General features: G+C 37.2%; 1 protein-coding gene across 1 annotated transcript in view; it reads right to left on the bottom strand.

Annotated features, from left to right (window-relative positions):
- WDR44 (WD repeat domain 44) overlaps window positions 1-16,524 on the bottom strand; it is an 82,535-nt gene that overhangs the window by 29,123 nt on the left and 36,888 nt on the right. Inside the window, exons 7-12 of the mRNA XM_082377096.1 lie at window positions 15,469-15,605; window positions 14,268-14,351; window positions 8,458-8,564; window positions 7,555-7,706; window positions 4,321-4,459; window positions 2,977-3,041 (exon numbers count right to left, since the gene is read on the bottom strand). Coding sequence (XP_082233222.1) covers window positions 2,977-3,041; window positions 4,321-4,459; window positions 7,555-7,706; window positions 8,458-8,564; window positions 14,268-14,351; window positions 15,469-15,605 — 684 coding nt within the window. The remainder of the gene's footprint in view (window positions 1-2,976; window positions 3,042-4,320; window positions 4,460-7,554; window positions 7,707-8,457; window positions 8,565-14,267; window positions 14,352-15,468; window positions 15,606-16,524) is intronic.

Raw genomic sequence — 16,524 nt, 5'->3', positions numbered from 1 at the left:
AGGCCTGGAAACTTTATGGTAAATTAAACTAATAAAAGCAAATCCTTTTCCCCTAAAGCAAAGTGGTTAAAATTTTCACTGCTACATTAGTCAGTGAAGGCTTTATGGAGGAAGTGGGCCTTGAAGAATGGGCAAGTTTTAAGTAGAAAAAAGGGAGACCACAGGCATCCAGATAAGGGGAATAGGAATGAATGAAAGGCACGGAAGCAGGAATTCAACACTGATTTAGGCCTACCACAGTCAGGCATGGGGTTAGGTTCCAAGGATACTAAGATCTGTGAAGTACAGTTCTTTGCCTTAAATCAGCCCTGAGCCTAGCCAGAGGAACAAACTGCCAAGGAAGGCATGGTAAATAATATCAGTGTCAAAGTACATATGATGTACTGTCAGAACACAAGTGAGGAACAATTTTATCTGCTTGATTCAGGGAAAATAATAAGAGAAGATAAGATATTTGAGCTGAATCTTGAAGGATGAGTAGGGCTTTGCCCTGTAAGGAAAGGGGACAGGGAGGGAATTCCTGGCAAAGCAAACAACATGAACAAAGACATGAAAGTGAAAGAGTGTTTAGGATACAGACCTATTATCTGGCATGGCAAGTAGGATGCACAGGTACTAGGGAATTAGAGCTGAGTTAAAAAGGTAAGATGAGGTAATATCAGGAAGAATGGTGACAAGGAGCCACCAGAAGACTTTAAATCACAAAATGGCACAGATCTGTATTTTGACAAAAAAAAAAAAAAGGGGGGAATCTCCTGGCGGTCCAGTGGTTAAGACTCCATGCTTTCACTGCAGGGGGCGCGGGTTTGATCCCGCATGCCACGTGGTGTGGCCAAAAAAAAAAAGCTGGTGGCAGTAGAGACCAGCGACAGAAAAACCAACTAGGAGGCTACAGCAAGCATTTAAATGAGTGTCAAGGACCTAGACGAGGTGAGTAATGAGGGGTCAGATTCCATGGGCATTTGTAGGAGGAGGTAGAGTGGATAGAATTTTTAACTAATTTAGTATGTGGGTAAGGAAGAAAAAGTAATAGAGTGTTTCTGAGTTAAAAAGGTAACTTATGGATGTTGATGCCATTAAAGAAGGCTCAAAACAGGAGAAGCAGGGTTGTGGGTAGATAATAATAAAACTATTTCCGCGAATGACCATTAATATCTAGCCAGTTGCTCAAGCTGGACACCTGGGAATCATCCTAGGCTACTCACTTACTACCCCAGGTAGTCAGTCATTAAGTCCTTCTTTTATATTTCTCAAATTCAGCTCCTCTTTATGGTTTCTAGACTCACTGCTATCATAATCTACCATAATCGAAGTACCCATTTCTCTCTGGGGTTGAGAGCCTCTTAAGTGGTCTCCCTGTCTCTAGCCAGGAGCCCCCATCCAATCTATCTTTTACACTGCTATGAGAATGCTCATTCCAAAACAAAAATCTGAACATTTTAATTCAGCTTCTGACCCAAACCCCTCAAAGCCCATCTTCCCCTAGTGCCTTGAGGATAAAGTTCATATGTTTTGGTTTAACACAAAAAGCCAACGAAAATACCAATCCTGCCTACCTTTCCTACAACTCTCGCACATGCACCCTTTGCTCCAGCCAGGTAGTACCTTTAACATGCCATGTCGTTTCAGCCTCCATGCCTTTGCACTTGCTATTTGTTCTGATACGCCCCTTCCTTCCCTCACATAGTTGATTCCTCGTTCAAAGCCTCCAGGGAGCTTTTCCTGACACCCTGATTCATAAGACTAACTTGTATACTTGTGTAGTATCATCTACAGAGTATTACCATCCAATACTATAATTGCAGATATATCTATTTCACTAGTTAGCAAGGTCCCTGAGGCCAGAAAATAAGTCTCATTTGATTTTGCAGAATCTAGCAGTGTCTGGCACATGTAACAGGCACTCAAAAAACATTTGTTGAGGGAGTTTAGTTTCAGACCTATTAATTGATGTGCTTAAAGAACGTGTAGGTGGAGAGAGCCTATATATACTATTATGTGAAAAGGGCAGCATGCACAATAAGATTTCACTGTTGTTTAAAAAACATAAAGCTATTGAAAGGAAACAAGAATTATGGAGCTAAAGCCAGTTCAGGATTGGAGGTAGCGAGTGAATATGTCAACTGAGAATAGCCAAAGGACAAAACCCAGAGAAACAGCAACATTTTAGGGGGTGGAAGAGGGAGAGACAGCAGGGATATAGGAAGAGAACAAGGAAAAACAGAAGCATGGAAAGCTGAGAGGAGTATGTTTAGAGTAGGGAAAAATTAGTGTCAAATGCTAGAGAGCCAATGAAATCCCAGGAAAGTACTGTTGAGCAGGTGGACATTTTAGGTTCTCTTTGTTTACATTGCCCTTGCCTTGCTGAATATACAAGAAGCACAGGGACAGCTTAGAATAATATTTTGCATTCCGGTTTTTAGGTTTAAAACTAGTTATATTTAACCTTCCAGCTCTGAAACCAAATGAAAATCATTAAGATATCTTAAACTACCTGACACTGGGATAAAACATTTATTAAACCAAGAAGATGGAAAAATGAAAATATTTCAATATCTTTTTTCTTTCCTTAATTACCTTTAATTCAGGTGTCCGTTACTATTATTATTTTTAAAATATCTAACATGGATTTGAGGGGAGGGAATTTTTTTATTTAAGTTTACATTAGTATAGTAGCTTGAGCAATATTAGTTACTGTCTGACAATCTTTAAACATCACAATTTTTCATTTACCAATTCTAATAGAAAAAAACTCTCATTTCTAATGCATCTCAATTTTAAATGCTTTCTACTGTCTGACAATCTTTAAACATCACAATTTTTCACTTACCAATTCTAATAGAAAAAAACTCTCATTTCGAATGCATCTCAATTTTAAATGCTTTCATGTACCTGTAATATCTGATAAACAATAAGGTACTTTATGGTAAAAAATCATAGTATGTAACAATAGTAACCATAAAATAATAAACATACCCCCGTATCTGTATCAGATTTTGATGAATTTAGACTTTCCTGAGAAGGTGATGGGGACACACGTCCTAAAACAACATAATAATTGTAAAAAGGCACGTATATATACAAGTGTACATACACACACACACACACACACACACAAAACATCAATCAGAAATAATAATACAGTGACACCTAATTAAAAGTCATAGAACACATCATTCTGGAAAAATATATTTTTCTAAATAAGCGAAGCGTTAACTCTTAGGCACCAAAATATTTGTTTTTATCATTTTTATATAAAATATTTATAAAATGGCTTAACCATTTCCCCAATTTAAAAAAATACTGTTAAGTCCTCATTATTCATTGTGAAGACATTCTTGCCAATCGTAACAGGAAGATGAATACAGGGGCAGGAAGGGTCTGGGCTGGGGTAAGTCTCAATGGCCACTGAAAATAGTCTTTCTGCTCCAGGCAGGGCAATAAATGTATAATAAACATAGTTTTACTTTTTGTCAAGTCATCATCATCTTGAATTATGTACTATAACATATTGCAAACAACCCCATGGGGCTACTAAAGTATATGGGCCTCGCTGGCCAGTTTAGTGGCTCTCCCTAGATCTCTGTGTTCCTCAAACTACTGCTTCAACTCCACTCTATACTCCTGCCCATACTACCTCTATTCTCATTTCTCCCATCCCTTAACTTCTTGTGTTCAGCCTTGGATGACTGGGTGGTGAGGGGTTTGTGGAGAAAATGTACTGCAGTTAAATAATGACAATAATTACAAGAAAAGAATCCCATAAACTTAAAGCTCCTATTTACATCAATTTTACACACTTTGCTGATAACATGATACAGAAATACTTTACATAGTTGTAATCGTTGTGTATACACATCAAGTTCTGGGGTTTCTCTTTTCCATTTAACCTAGTTTCATATACCCTTTGATGTACTGACAAATCACATTTACTTTCCATGGCTATGTTTCCTTAATCATTCTTTACTTACTGGATGTATACACTATTCTCATTCTTTTTCTAGATTAATCAGATATTTCATTTTAACCTAAGATAGAACTGAAAGTTACCAGGGGAAACCACATAACTTTGTTCTCAGTAGTTGATGAATTTAACTCTGCAGTACACCTAAAAAGAGATAATGTCAAAAACTTTGTGGTAGCTTTTTTCACTGGGTTTAGATGCTTTTTGCTGTTGACTTCTGTTTTAAATTTGTGGCTTTTATGGAAAGTCGTGGTTGCTGCAAATGATTGCCAGATAAGAGGGTATCATTATACCTAAAATGTAAAAATGCCAGATGTCTCCAGGTTTTTTAAAACCCACCAATAAATGAAAAATACCTTCAGTATTGTATTTCATCCGCATATTGTTGAAATAGTCGAAAGCATTTTTTAAAGCCCATATTCTTACTACATTGTCTTGTCCAGCTGACGCAAGTAATCTGCCACAGTGAGAAAATTTCATGGTCCAAACAGCTCCCTGTGAAAACAAAGGAAGGTTCAGAGTTACTACTTTAAAAGTTGAGATATTGTTTTTAAGCCAAAGAAAAAAATTATGCCAAATTACACATACAGTAAATCCCCTACATATGAACAAGTTCCATTCCGAGAGTGCATTCGTAAAATGTCAGCCTGGGCACCCAAGTAACACAATCAACCATACAGTACTCTACTGTAATAGGTTTATAATACTTTCCACACAAATAATACATAAACAACACACACAAAAAATAAAGAAAACATTTAAAATCTTACAGTACAGTACACCTTGAAAAGCACAGTACAGTACCAGCTACATCACCGCTGCTTTATTTTTTTGTCTCTCTTGCACTTATTTTTTTAAATTTTTTTTTAAACATCTTTATTGAAGTATAATTGCTTTACAATGGTGTGTTAGTTTCTGCTTTATAACAAAGTGAATCAGTTCTACATATACGTATGTTCCCATATCTCTTCCCTCTTGCATCTCCCTCCCTCCCACCCTCCCCATCCCACCCCTCTAGGTGGTCACAAAGCACCGAGCTGATCTCCTTGCATCACCGCTGCTTTTACGCCTGTTTCCGGACATCATGGGCTTGAAATAAAGATACTGTACTACTGTACTCTATACAGTACCGTACAGTAAAGTACACAAAAACACAACCACTTGTAGAGGATGCACACACGTGACAATGTACGCCAGACACGTGAACTAACTTACGTGATTGGACATGTGAACGCATGTTCTCATCTTTGAAAGTTCGCAACTTCAAGGGTCGTATGTAGGGGACTTACTATACACTAAGATAATGCTCACATAACTAACACCACTTAAGGCCAATAGCCCAATGATGCTATAATACCACAAAAAGGGACTTTTAGAAGAGAGGGAGGGGCTTCCCTGGTGGCGCAGTGGTTGAGAATCTGCCTGCCAATGCAGGGGACACGGGTTCGAGCCCTGGTCTGGGAAGATCCCACGTGCCACGGAGCGACTAGGCCCGTGAGCCACAATTGCTGAGCCTGCGCGTCTGGAGCCTGTGCTCCGTCCGCAACAAGAGAGGCCGCGATAGTGAGAGGCCCGCGCACCGCGATGAAGAGTGGCCCCCACTTGCCGCAACTAGAGAAAGCCCTCACACAGAAACGAAGACCCAACACAGCCATAAATAAATAAATAAATAAAATTTAAAAAAAAAAAAAAAAAAGAAGAGAGGGAAAAGATAGTTGCAGTTTGCATAATCTAAACTAACAACTTCAGACTTCCCTGGTGGCGCAGTGGTTAGGAATCTTCCTGCCAATGCAAGGGACACGGGTTCGAGCCCTGGTCCGGGAGGACCCCGCATGCCGCGGAGCAGCTAAGCCCGTGCGCCACAACTACTGAGCCTGCGCTCTAGAGCCCGTGAGCCACAACTACTGAAGCCTGTGCGCCTAGAGCCCGGGCACCGCAACAGGAGAAGCCACCGCAATGAGAAGCCCGTGCACTCAACAAAGAGTAGTCCCTGCTCGCTGCAACTGGAGAGGGCCCACGCGCAGCAGCGAGGGCTGAACGCAGCCAAAAATTAAAAAAATAAAATAAATAAATTTATTAAAGAATAAAAATAAACTAACAACTTCAAGACCTCAAACCTTGTCCACATATTAATGGAAATGGGAGATCTGAGGTGGCCAGAAACCTTCATTGCAAAAGAACAAATCCTAGTCTGGGGTCCTCAGTCTCCTAGCTGAATATGAGGGCGAGTGGGATAGGAGGGGGCACAGATCTCAGAATAGCAATAACAACTCCTGACCAGGGCTGAGGGAAGAATAAGGCCCAGCTTAGCAGTGACCCTCACAGCACTGGTCATTTAGAAGTGTTGGAATGGTGTGGTCTCATTCTATTTTTCTCCCCAGAAAAAAGGTTTTGCAGCATATGGCTAAAATTCCCAGACAGACAGTACTAAAAACAGTGCGGAAGTATGTGTGTGTGGGGGGGTGGGCACGGTAAAGAATGTGAACGCTTAAATTGGAAAGGCCAAATCCTATTACAACAAATATTGTTATAACCACTATTATAACACACATCTATGCAGGTCAAAAAGATCATCCAAGTTAGAGGTAACAGTTTATATACTGGAATAACATTCATTTCCACAAAATTCAAGTATGTTAAGAAATTTGTCATTTGGAGCCTACTGCAATGAGATTTACTTAAAACTGGAAATAATGAAAGAGAATCAATACAGTACAAGGAAATTCATCAGATTCCTTAAGGAAGTTACTATAATCAATTGAAACTTTTTAAAAAATTTATTTTATTGAAGTATAGTTGATTTACAACGTTGTGTTAATTTCTGTTGTACAGCACAGTGATTCAGTTATACATATACATTCTTTTTCATATTCTTTCCCATTATAGTTTATCACAGGATATTGAATATAGTTCCCTGTGCTATACAACTCAAACGTTTTATGTGTAGATTATAAGCACCAAAGTAAAGTCAAATCTGGCTGCCAACTGATATGTGTAAGCTAACTTTTAGATTTAAAATCTAAATAGATAAGTAGATTCCCTGATCAAAGACCAACAGTATCACTTACCCAGTTCTGAGTTTATTACTGCCTTCCCCGCATTCCTAGCATTTTCAGGGGGTAACTGTAATGTATTTGTGAACTTTATATCTACTTTGGTACATCTTACCTCTGATAGACGACTTGTACCTCTACCTCTCTCCTTGTTCTGTCACTTTACAAAATATATTGAGCTTCTGAAATATTTGTATAAATTATTTAAAATATACCAGGGAGCATTTTAAACATTGTTCAAAGTGACAGATCACCCTTAACTGCTTTAAAGTTTGGTACCTTTCTCTGGTAAAAGAAAGTTTGCATAGCTTTCTTAATAATACAGGCCTAGAGTTTACTTATTCAATAAGTCACTTCTTGAACAATGATTCAGAGACAGACTTTGCATTACCTATTTATTAAATCATATTATTATCAATTCACTCTTCATGGCTCAGGCTAGCAAAATTACATACATAAGACATCAGCTTTATAGAAACCAAAGTATTTCTCTCAATGAAAACAGAATCAATCCTGAAAAATAAAAAGGTTGCTTACCATATGTTCACCACTAAGATCTTGTACCACTTTGATCTGATCAAAATCATAAGGTCCTTTGAAGCCATGTGCTGCTTTGAATTTAACTGGTCTTGTGTATGGCATTCCTTCATCATCACTTGATGAAGGATCATCTTGATCAGTATGAAACACTGAAAAGCAATAGAAATCATCACTAGCTAATGTAGATGTTGCTACTGTCATATTTTCATAAGTACTGCTTACCAAGAAAATTCATTAATTGGAAAAGCAAAATCTGTCTATTACTAAATAGCATATTGGTTAGCAGCATGGAATCTGGTACAAGATTGCCTGGGTCCAAATCCAGCTCTGCCATTTATTATCTGTGTGACTATGGGCAAGGTATTTGACCTTTCTGTGCCTCAGTTTTCTCATCTATAAAATGGGGATAATAATGGTACTTACCTCATAGAGTTTTTAAGAGGATTAAATGAGTTAACACAGGTGAAAGTGTTTGGAACAGTGTCTGGCACAGAATAAATACTATGTAAGTGTTTATTAAATAAAACAAGTGAGCACAATTATAACAAAGGCATAGGAAGTTAAGGTGTGGAAATTCAGAAAATCTACCTAATTTTGAGAATATTTATAAACACTAAATAGCCTTACAAAACGAATTTACAACTGATTACTGAACACTCAACTCTTCCAGGTTGCTAGTCACAAAGTATGTACAAATTCATGTTTAAGATGCATAAATTCATTTTTCTTCCCACTCATAAAATTGATAGTGAGAGTAATATGATTTATTGAAATGCTAAGATATTAGCTATTAAGGTTTATTACTTTCAATAAAATAGAATGCTTCTTACAAACTACAGGCTAAATTTAAATGATCACAAATCAATTAAGTATTCAGTTGAAATGTTCTATTTCACTTACCTTCGTCTCTAACACTTTTAACTTTATTCACAGCACGTTCACCGTATTCCTCAGCAAGGTGCTTTGCTCTCTTTACTGATTTTCCTAGGAACTTCTTTAGTTGAGTCCTTAACAAAAATACCAAAAAACAAAACAAAAACAAAAAACCCAACCCAAATTACTTCTTATTAACTCAACTAACTGTAAAAGTTCAACAATTCACAGAAAATCTCATGAGCTGTGACTGGTAAAGTGTATCATTTTGAAATAACTCCTTTTGTATATACATAGCAGGTCTTTGAGTTCCCAAATCCCTTGTTCTATGGAATAAATATACTCAAATCAATATGGCTACAAAGGAAATATAGGCAGTTCCCCGCAGTGTACAATATCATATCCTCTAGAGCACTAGTTTTCAGTGGTGGATAATAATCACTTGGTGGGAACGGAGTGGGAGGGGAGTGTTTTAAAGTGCAGATACCTGGGCCCCATCCCCGGAACATGTGATTTAGAGGGTCTGGGGGTGAGGCCATGAATCTGCAAGAGAATTGCTTTGAGAAGACTGCTCTAGGGAGTCATCCTTAAGAACATATTTTACCAATACAAAGAAACTGTAAAGAGGTATTTACTTATAAAATAAAATGCTTTGGTAGCCTAAGATGCCCCTCGTCCCTTCTCTTTCCATTTGGGTATTAGCACGCAATATAGTTAGGCTGAGCTTTCCCAGTAGGTATTCCCAAACACAATGTAATGCAAATATGCATCTCAGGCTTGCATAAATAGGACTTATTTATTGCTTTTTCAATTATCTAAGTCTCAAATTTCATATATTAAAATTATAAAAAACAAAGCACCATACATGATATTTAAAACCAAACAAAATTTACAGACCAGGGGTAAATTTTTACCAATTCACGGGAGCTCATGAAATTTAGGATAGTATTTGAAAAAGGTGCCAAGCATATATACAAAGATGTTCACTGCAATATTGTTTAGAATAGATAAAAAGTAGAGATAAACTGAATTTTCACTAACAGAGGAATGGATAAATAAGTTATGGTATATCCTTACAATGGAATGCAATAAAATAAATGAGACTAACCTCAGTTCTTTTTTTTTTTTAATTAATGAATTAATTTATTTATTTATTTTTGGCTGCTTTGGTTCTTCGTTGCTGTGCACGGCTTTCTCTAGTTGTGGCGAGCGGGGTCTACTCTTTGTTGCGGTGCACAGGCTTCTCATTGCGGTGGCTTCTCTTGTTGTGGAGCACGGGTTCTAGGCGTGTGGGTTTCAGTAGTTGTGGCACGTGGGCTCAGTAGTTGTGGCTCACGGGCTCTAGAGCACAGGCTCAGTCGTTGTGGCACACGGGCTTAGTTGCTCCGCGGCATGTAGGATTTTCCCAGACCAGGGCTTGAACCCGTGTCCCCTGCACTGGCAGGTGGATTCTTAACCACTGTGCCACCAGGGAAGCCCTAACCTCAGTTCTTGAAATGTACCAAGCTTTTAGTCACCTCAAGGCCTTTGGATGGGTAGTTATTTCTGCCTGGAACACTTCTCCCTTGGCTAATTTCTACTCATCTTTTAGGTCTCAGAACAAATAGCTCTCTTTTAAAAAAGCCCTCCGTGACTCTTTAGAACAGATTTTCCTGTTATACACTCCCATAGCACCCCATATATTCTTTTATAGTAATTACTACAAACATAGTTAGATTTATCTGTGTAATTACATGTTTAGTGTCTGTTTCTCTTATTTAACTGGAAGCTCTATGAGGGTAGAGACTACGATTGTCTTCCTAACGATTTTATCTGCAGCACCAAACTCCCATGTCTAACTGACAGAAAGACTACAATATGTTACAATTGGTACTGATATGAAGAGATGTCCATTACATAATAGGTATTTTTTTTAAAAAGTCAATAAACTATAGACACAGTATAACTTCACTTTTGTGAGAAAAAATTCTATGGTGGGGACTTCCCTGGTGGCACAGTGGTTAAGAATCCACGTGCCAATGCAGGGGACACAGGTTCGATCCCTGGTCCGGGAAGATCCCACATGCCGTGGAGCAACTAAGCCCGTGCGCCACAACTACTGAGCCTGCGCTCTAGAGCCCACGAGCCACAACTACTGAGCCTGCGTGCCACAACTAGTGAAACCCACGCGCCTAGAGCCTGTGCTCCGCAACAAGAGAAGCCACCGCAATGAGAAGCCCACACCCGGCAAAGAAGAGTAGCCCCCGCTCGCCGCAACTAGAGAAAGCCCACGCACAGCAATGAAGACCCAATGCAGCCAAAAATAAATAAATTTAAAAAAAAATTCTATGGTGAACATACCTAAAGATTATTTCTGGGGGTGCGAGTATGAGAGACTTTCATTTTCTTTTTTACCCATTTCTGTATTACTTTTGATAATCATAAAACACAGATGATAAACCTTTTTTTTTTTGGCCACACCACACGGCTTGTGGGATCTTAGTTCCCTGACCAGGGATCGAACCCGGGCCCTCGGCAGTGAAAGTGCGGAGTGCTAACCACTGGACCGCCAGGGAATTCCCAGGTAAACCTTTTTTTTCTGAGGTATAGTTGATTTATAATATTATATTAGTTTCAGGTGTATAATGTAGTGATTCAAACTTTTTATAGATTATACTCCACCTATGGTCAATTAATCTATGACAAAGGAGGCAAGAATACACATTGGAGAAACGACAGTCTCTTCAATAAGTGGTGCTGGGAAAACTGGACAGCTACATGTAAAAGAATGAAATTAGAACATTTTCTAACACCATACACAAAAATAAACTCAAAATGGATTAAAGACCTCAATGTAAGACCAGATACTACAAAACTCTTAGAGGAAAACATAGGCAGAACACTCTGACATAAATCGCAGCAAGATCTTTTTGGATCCACCTCCTAGAGTAATGAAAATAAAAACAAAAATAAACAAATGGGACCCAATTAAACTTAAAAGCTTTTGCACAGCAAAGGAAACCATAAACAAAGAAAGCCCACAGAATGGGAGAAAATATTTGCAAACGAAGTGACAGACAAGGGATTCATTTCCAAAATATACAAAACAGCTCATGCAGCTCAATATCAAAAAAAACCAAACAACCCAGTCAAAAAATGGGCAGAAGATCTAAATAGACATTTCTCCAAAGAAGACATACAGATGGCCAAAAAGCACACGAAAAGATGTTCAACATCACTAATTATTAGAGAAATGCAAATCAAAACTACAATGAGGTATCACCTCACACTGGTCAGAATGGCCATCATCAGAAAGTCTACAAACAATAAATGCTGGAGAGGGTGTGGAGAAAAGGGAACCCTCTTGCACTGTTGGTAGGAATGTAAATTGGTACAGCCACTATGGAGAACAGTATGGAGGTTCCTTAAAAAACTAAAAGAACTACCATATGATCCAGCAATCCCACTTCTCTGGGCATATATCTGGAGAAAAACATACTTTGAAAAGATACACGCACCCCAATGTTCATACCAGCACTACTCACAATAGCCAAGACACGGAAGCAACCTAAATGTCCATCAACAGAGGAATGGATAAAGAAGATGTGGTACATATATACAATGGAATATTACTCAGTCATAAAAAAAGAATGAAATACTGCCATTTGCAGCAACATGGACGGACCTAGAGGTTATCATACTAAGTGAAGTAAGTCAGACAGGGAAAGACAAATATCACATGATATCACTTACATGTGGAATCTAAAAACAAGGATACAAATGAACTTATTTACAAAAGAGAAATATACTCACAGACTTCGAAAACAAACTTACGGTTACCAAAGGGGAAAGGTGTGGGGGGGAGGGATAAATTAGGAGTTTGGAATTATCATATACACACTACTATATATAAAATAGATTATCAACAAGGACCTACTGTATAGCACAGGGAAGTCTACTCAATATTGAGTAATAACCTATATGGGAAAAGAATCTGAAAAAGAATGGATATATGTATAACTGAATCACTTTGCTGTACACCTGTAAAACTAACATGCTATTGTAAATCAACTATACTCCAATATAAAATAAAAATTAAAGTTATTATAAAATAGTGGCTATATTCACCATGCTGTACAATATATCCTTGTAGCTTATTTATTTTACACATAGTAGTTTGTACCTCTTAATTCCTTACCCCTATCTTGCCTCTCCCCCCTTCCCTCTCCCCACTGGTAACCACTAATTTGTTCTCTATATCTGTGCTACAGAGATTAAATACAGATATAGAGATTAAAAACAGATAAACCATTTTAAAAATCACAATAAGGTCTCTGCTACCTATAACTCTGAAGTTATATTTTCTGGTTAACTATAGGTTTAGTACTACTTTAAGCAAGAAAACAGATATTTTAATCATTTTGGATGAGAACATTTCTAAAATACATACTTTTGTGCCCTCTTCAATGGCACTTAATGCTCGGTAAGTTTCTTTCTTTAATAAATAGGGTCAGTTACCATCTTTACTATTCTTTAATACATTCAAGGCTTTTCAAATGGATTGCAAGTGAGCCATAATATTGGTTCCCCTCTCAGCCTTCAAGGCAACAGGGTAGGGCCCAGAGAAACCAGAACCCTGGGCCAGTCTCTTTTGGCCATCAGCTGCCTCATCAGTTTACCCCAGGGTTCAGTGCAAATAATATCATGTTCTGTATGTCACAACATGAGAAGAAGTTGAAAGCACTGCCATGTGAAATGGTTGTGCAATGTGTGAGTCCTTTTCTATCATTTTCCTGATTCCTCTCTTGCAATCAGAGTATTATCTGACATTCTTATGTGCTGATTTACATGTCAGTTTGCTGCTTCTATTTTGCTCTGAGATCAGATACCAGATGACCAGATTTTTAGAAATTATGTAAGAAGTAAGTATAAAGGCTTTGAATAAACCTGAGGAGCTTTTCTTTTAAAAAATAATGAGCTTTAGTGCATGGAGCAAGTGACATCTTCCCTGGATGTCTATATGTCTCCTGAATAATTCTAATTCTCCGGCTCCTGATAGTTGCCATTGCTCGAAGGCCAAGGTCCAGATAGCTGAGGTGTTATCATATACCTCCACTGTGGGCATACCTGCTGTAAAAAATCTCAATGCTTTCTTTGCTATACTTGCCACACTAGGAAAAGATCAGACTTGAGTGGAGAACTCATTTTAGGCCTTAGACTGAATTATTGCCAATTAAGTGACTTGTGTATAATCAAGCAAAACCTACATGTCCAGCACTGTGCTAGATTTTTATAGGGGAAGAAGAAGAATGGTGTGATCAAAATCCTTTTGCAACATATGGTCTAGTTGTTTAACATGTATTTATCTTATTTTTTAAAATCAGAAAACAGTTTAAGATAATATAAAATATAAACAGCAAATGTAAGTTACGTAGACAATAGGTGTCATTGAAATTGAGAACAGGAAAAACTTTACTATGAACTGGAGTAGTCAGGAAGAATCTCACGTAGTTGGGTTTAGAAAGAAATAGGATTTGGAGAGATGAGAAATGGAAAAAGCAACTTCAAGGACAATCATGTTCTTCTACCAACACTTCTGGCACCTACCATCAGAAAAATATAAGCATGATGCAAAATGTATTGATCATTTACTGTATGTCAGATGCTATAAAAATGACCAAGACAGCCTCAAGGAACTCATAATCCATTGCCTGAGGGCAGGGAGTGGTAGTGGTGGATGGACATATAAACTGGACAGAGTATAGATTTAAAATATGGCAGCTCTCATATATATATATATATATTTTTTCTTTTAAATAAAAGCCTGAAATGAAGAAAAGGGATGTACTGTAACTCACGTTTTCTGTTTTAACCTTCCACCATCAGTATCTGTTTGTTGAGACTGTAACTTCTCTTCATCATCTGACTGTGCTGCGTCATTACTACAAGAAGAAGTAGTCATTTTATAAGAAGCCATTTCCCCAATACTTCTCAAAAATCTCTATGTATACTTAGTATACAATTAGCTAATCAGTGTAAGAAAAAAATGTTAACATGCTTTATATAAGTTTAATTTAAATGATGACCCTGAGAATTTAAAGACCTGAAAGATCATAGAGTAGAATCTTTAAGCAAGGTGCAATGTACAAAATGCAAATGAATGCAATTTAGGAATTTAAGAAAAACCTAACACAAACAAGGCTTTTTGCTGGGCAAAACATGCTGCACAGAAATGACACATTAACTTATAAATATCTCCCTCCTTACTTACCAGGCACATCATGTGAAAGCTTTGCTTTCACAGATATTATTTCTTAGTTCTACATACATCTCACAGTAAAGTCAATCACCTCACTCTAAAGACACTTTCTGACCCTAAAAAGACAATACAATTATTTATAACATTTCTGATCCTTAAAGCAAGGTTTCAGAAGACCAGGAGTTTATCCCACATGGCTTTTTAGCTTCATGTGTTCTAATATTGTCTCTAGTATAATATTGGGTTGGCCGAAAAGTTTGTTCGGGTTTTCTGTAAGATGTTATAGCAAAACCCGAACAAACTTTTTGGCCAATCCAATATAAATCATTTTAAAAGAAGACAAACCAAATACTATGAGATTTAAGATATATATATATATTTTTCCCCAAGTAATTGTACAACCTTGAGAACAAAGCTGGATAAAGAAAATGTGACACACACACACACACACTCTCACAGAAGAATATTATTTAGCCATAAAAAGGAAGGAAATCCAGCCATTTGTGACAACATGGATGGACCTTGGGAGCATTAAGCTAAATGAAATAAATCAGACAGAGAAAGACAAATACTTTATGATATCACTTATATGTGGAATCTTAAAAAAAAAGCTCATTTTAAAAAAGAGAGAGAAAAAAGTTTAAGAATACATACATTAACTAACTCTAATTTTAATTCTAACTTTAAAATTAGAAGACTGAATGAAACCAAATTAGGGACTCTCATAGGTCATAAACAGAGAACTTTTCACCACTCTGAATGAAATACTACAAATGATAAATAATAACATTAGGCCATACCTTACATATTCCTTAGTCCTTCTCATGATGTGTAGAGTGAGAGGATTAATACCTGTTGGCAGTTTCTCTTCTGCAAGACTCAAAGGTATTTCTTCTCCAGTATCCAGATTCTTAATCATTACACTGGCTAAAATTTCCTGAAGTAAAAAATAACACCGAGAGTACCTATAATTTAATTATCTTTTTGAATCTACAAAATCCTCAAAAATTCAAGCTAAGAACTTTCTAGATACATTCAGTACTATGTACAATTTAAACATTTTTAGTGAGATACAATTTCCACACCACAAAATGCACTCATTTAAAGCGTATAATTCAATGGTTCTGAGTACATTCACAGAGTTGTGCAATTATCACCATTATCTAAGTTTAGAACACTTCTACCTCCCCCAAAAGAAACCATATACCCATTAGCTGTCATGCCGTATTCCCCTCTCCTCCCAGTCCCTGGCAACCACGAATCTACTTTTTTCCTCTATGGATTTGCCTATTCGGGACATTTCATATAAATTAAATCATATAGTATGTAGTTTTTTGTGATTGGCTTCTTTCACTTAGCATCATGCTGTCAAGGTTCATCCATATTGCAGCATGTATCTCTTTCCTTTTAATTGCCAAAAAATAGTCCACATGGATGGATATACTACATTTTATTTATCCATTCATCGGTGTTGGACATTTGTGTCGTTTCCACACTTTCGCTAATATGAACACCTATGTATATTTTTTGTGTGGATGTATGTTTTCCTTTCTCTTTGGTGTATACATAGGATTGGTATTGCTGGGTCGTGGTAACTCGATGCTTAATATTTTGAGGAACTACCAAACTGTTTTCCAAAGTACAATAATTTTTTTAAATGTACTGTTTAAAAGAAACAAAAATTAAGATTTTGCTTCAAAACTTCATTCTGAATAAATCGGCCAATAGATGTATACTAAATTTTAAGGTAAGAATTAAACATTGAGTCTGTATACACTGTACATAATCTAATATGTATAAAAACATATACCTATAATATCAAGTTTTTTTTAAGCCCACTTTCGATAAAACATAGG

Source organism: Balaenoptera borealis (genome assembly GCF_965194805.1).
Source record: "Balaenoptera borealis genome assembly, chromosome: X".
NCBI classification, from domain to species: domain Eukaryota; kingdom Metazoa; phylum Chordata; class Mammalia; order Artiodactyla; family Balaenopteridae; genus Balaenoptera; species Balaenoptera borealis.
Note: the sequence above shows the minus strand (reverse complement) of the source record. Positions and strands in the feature narration are given on the sequence as shown.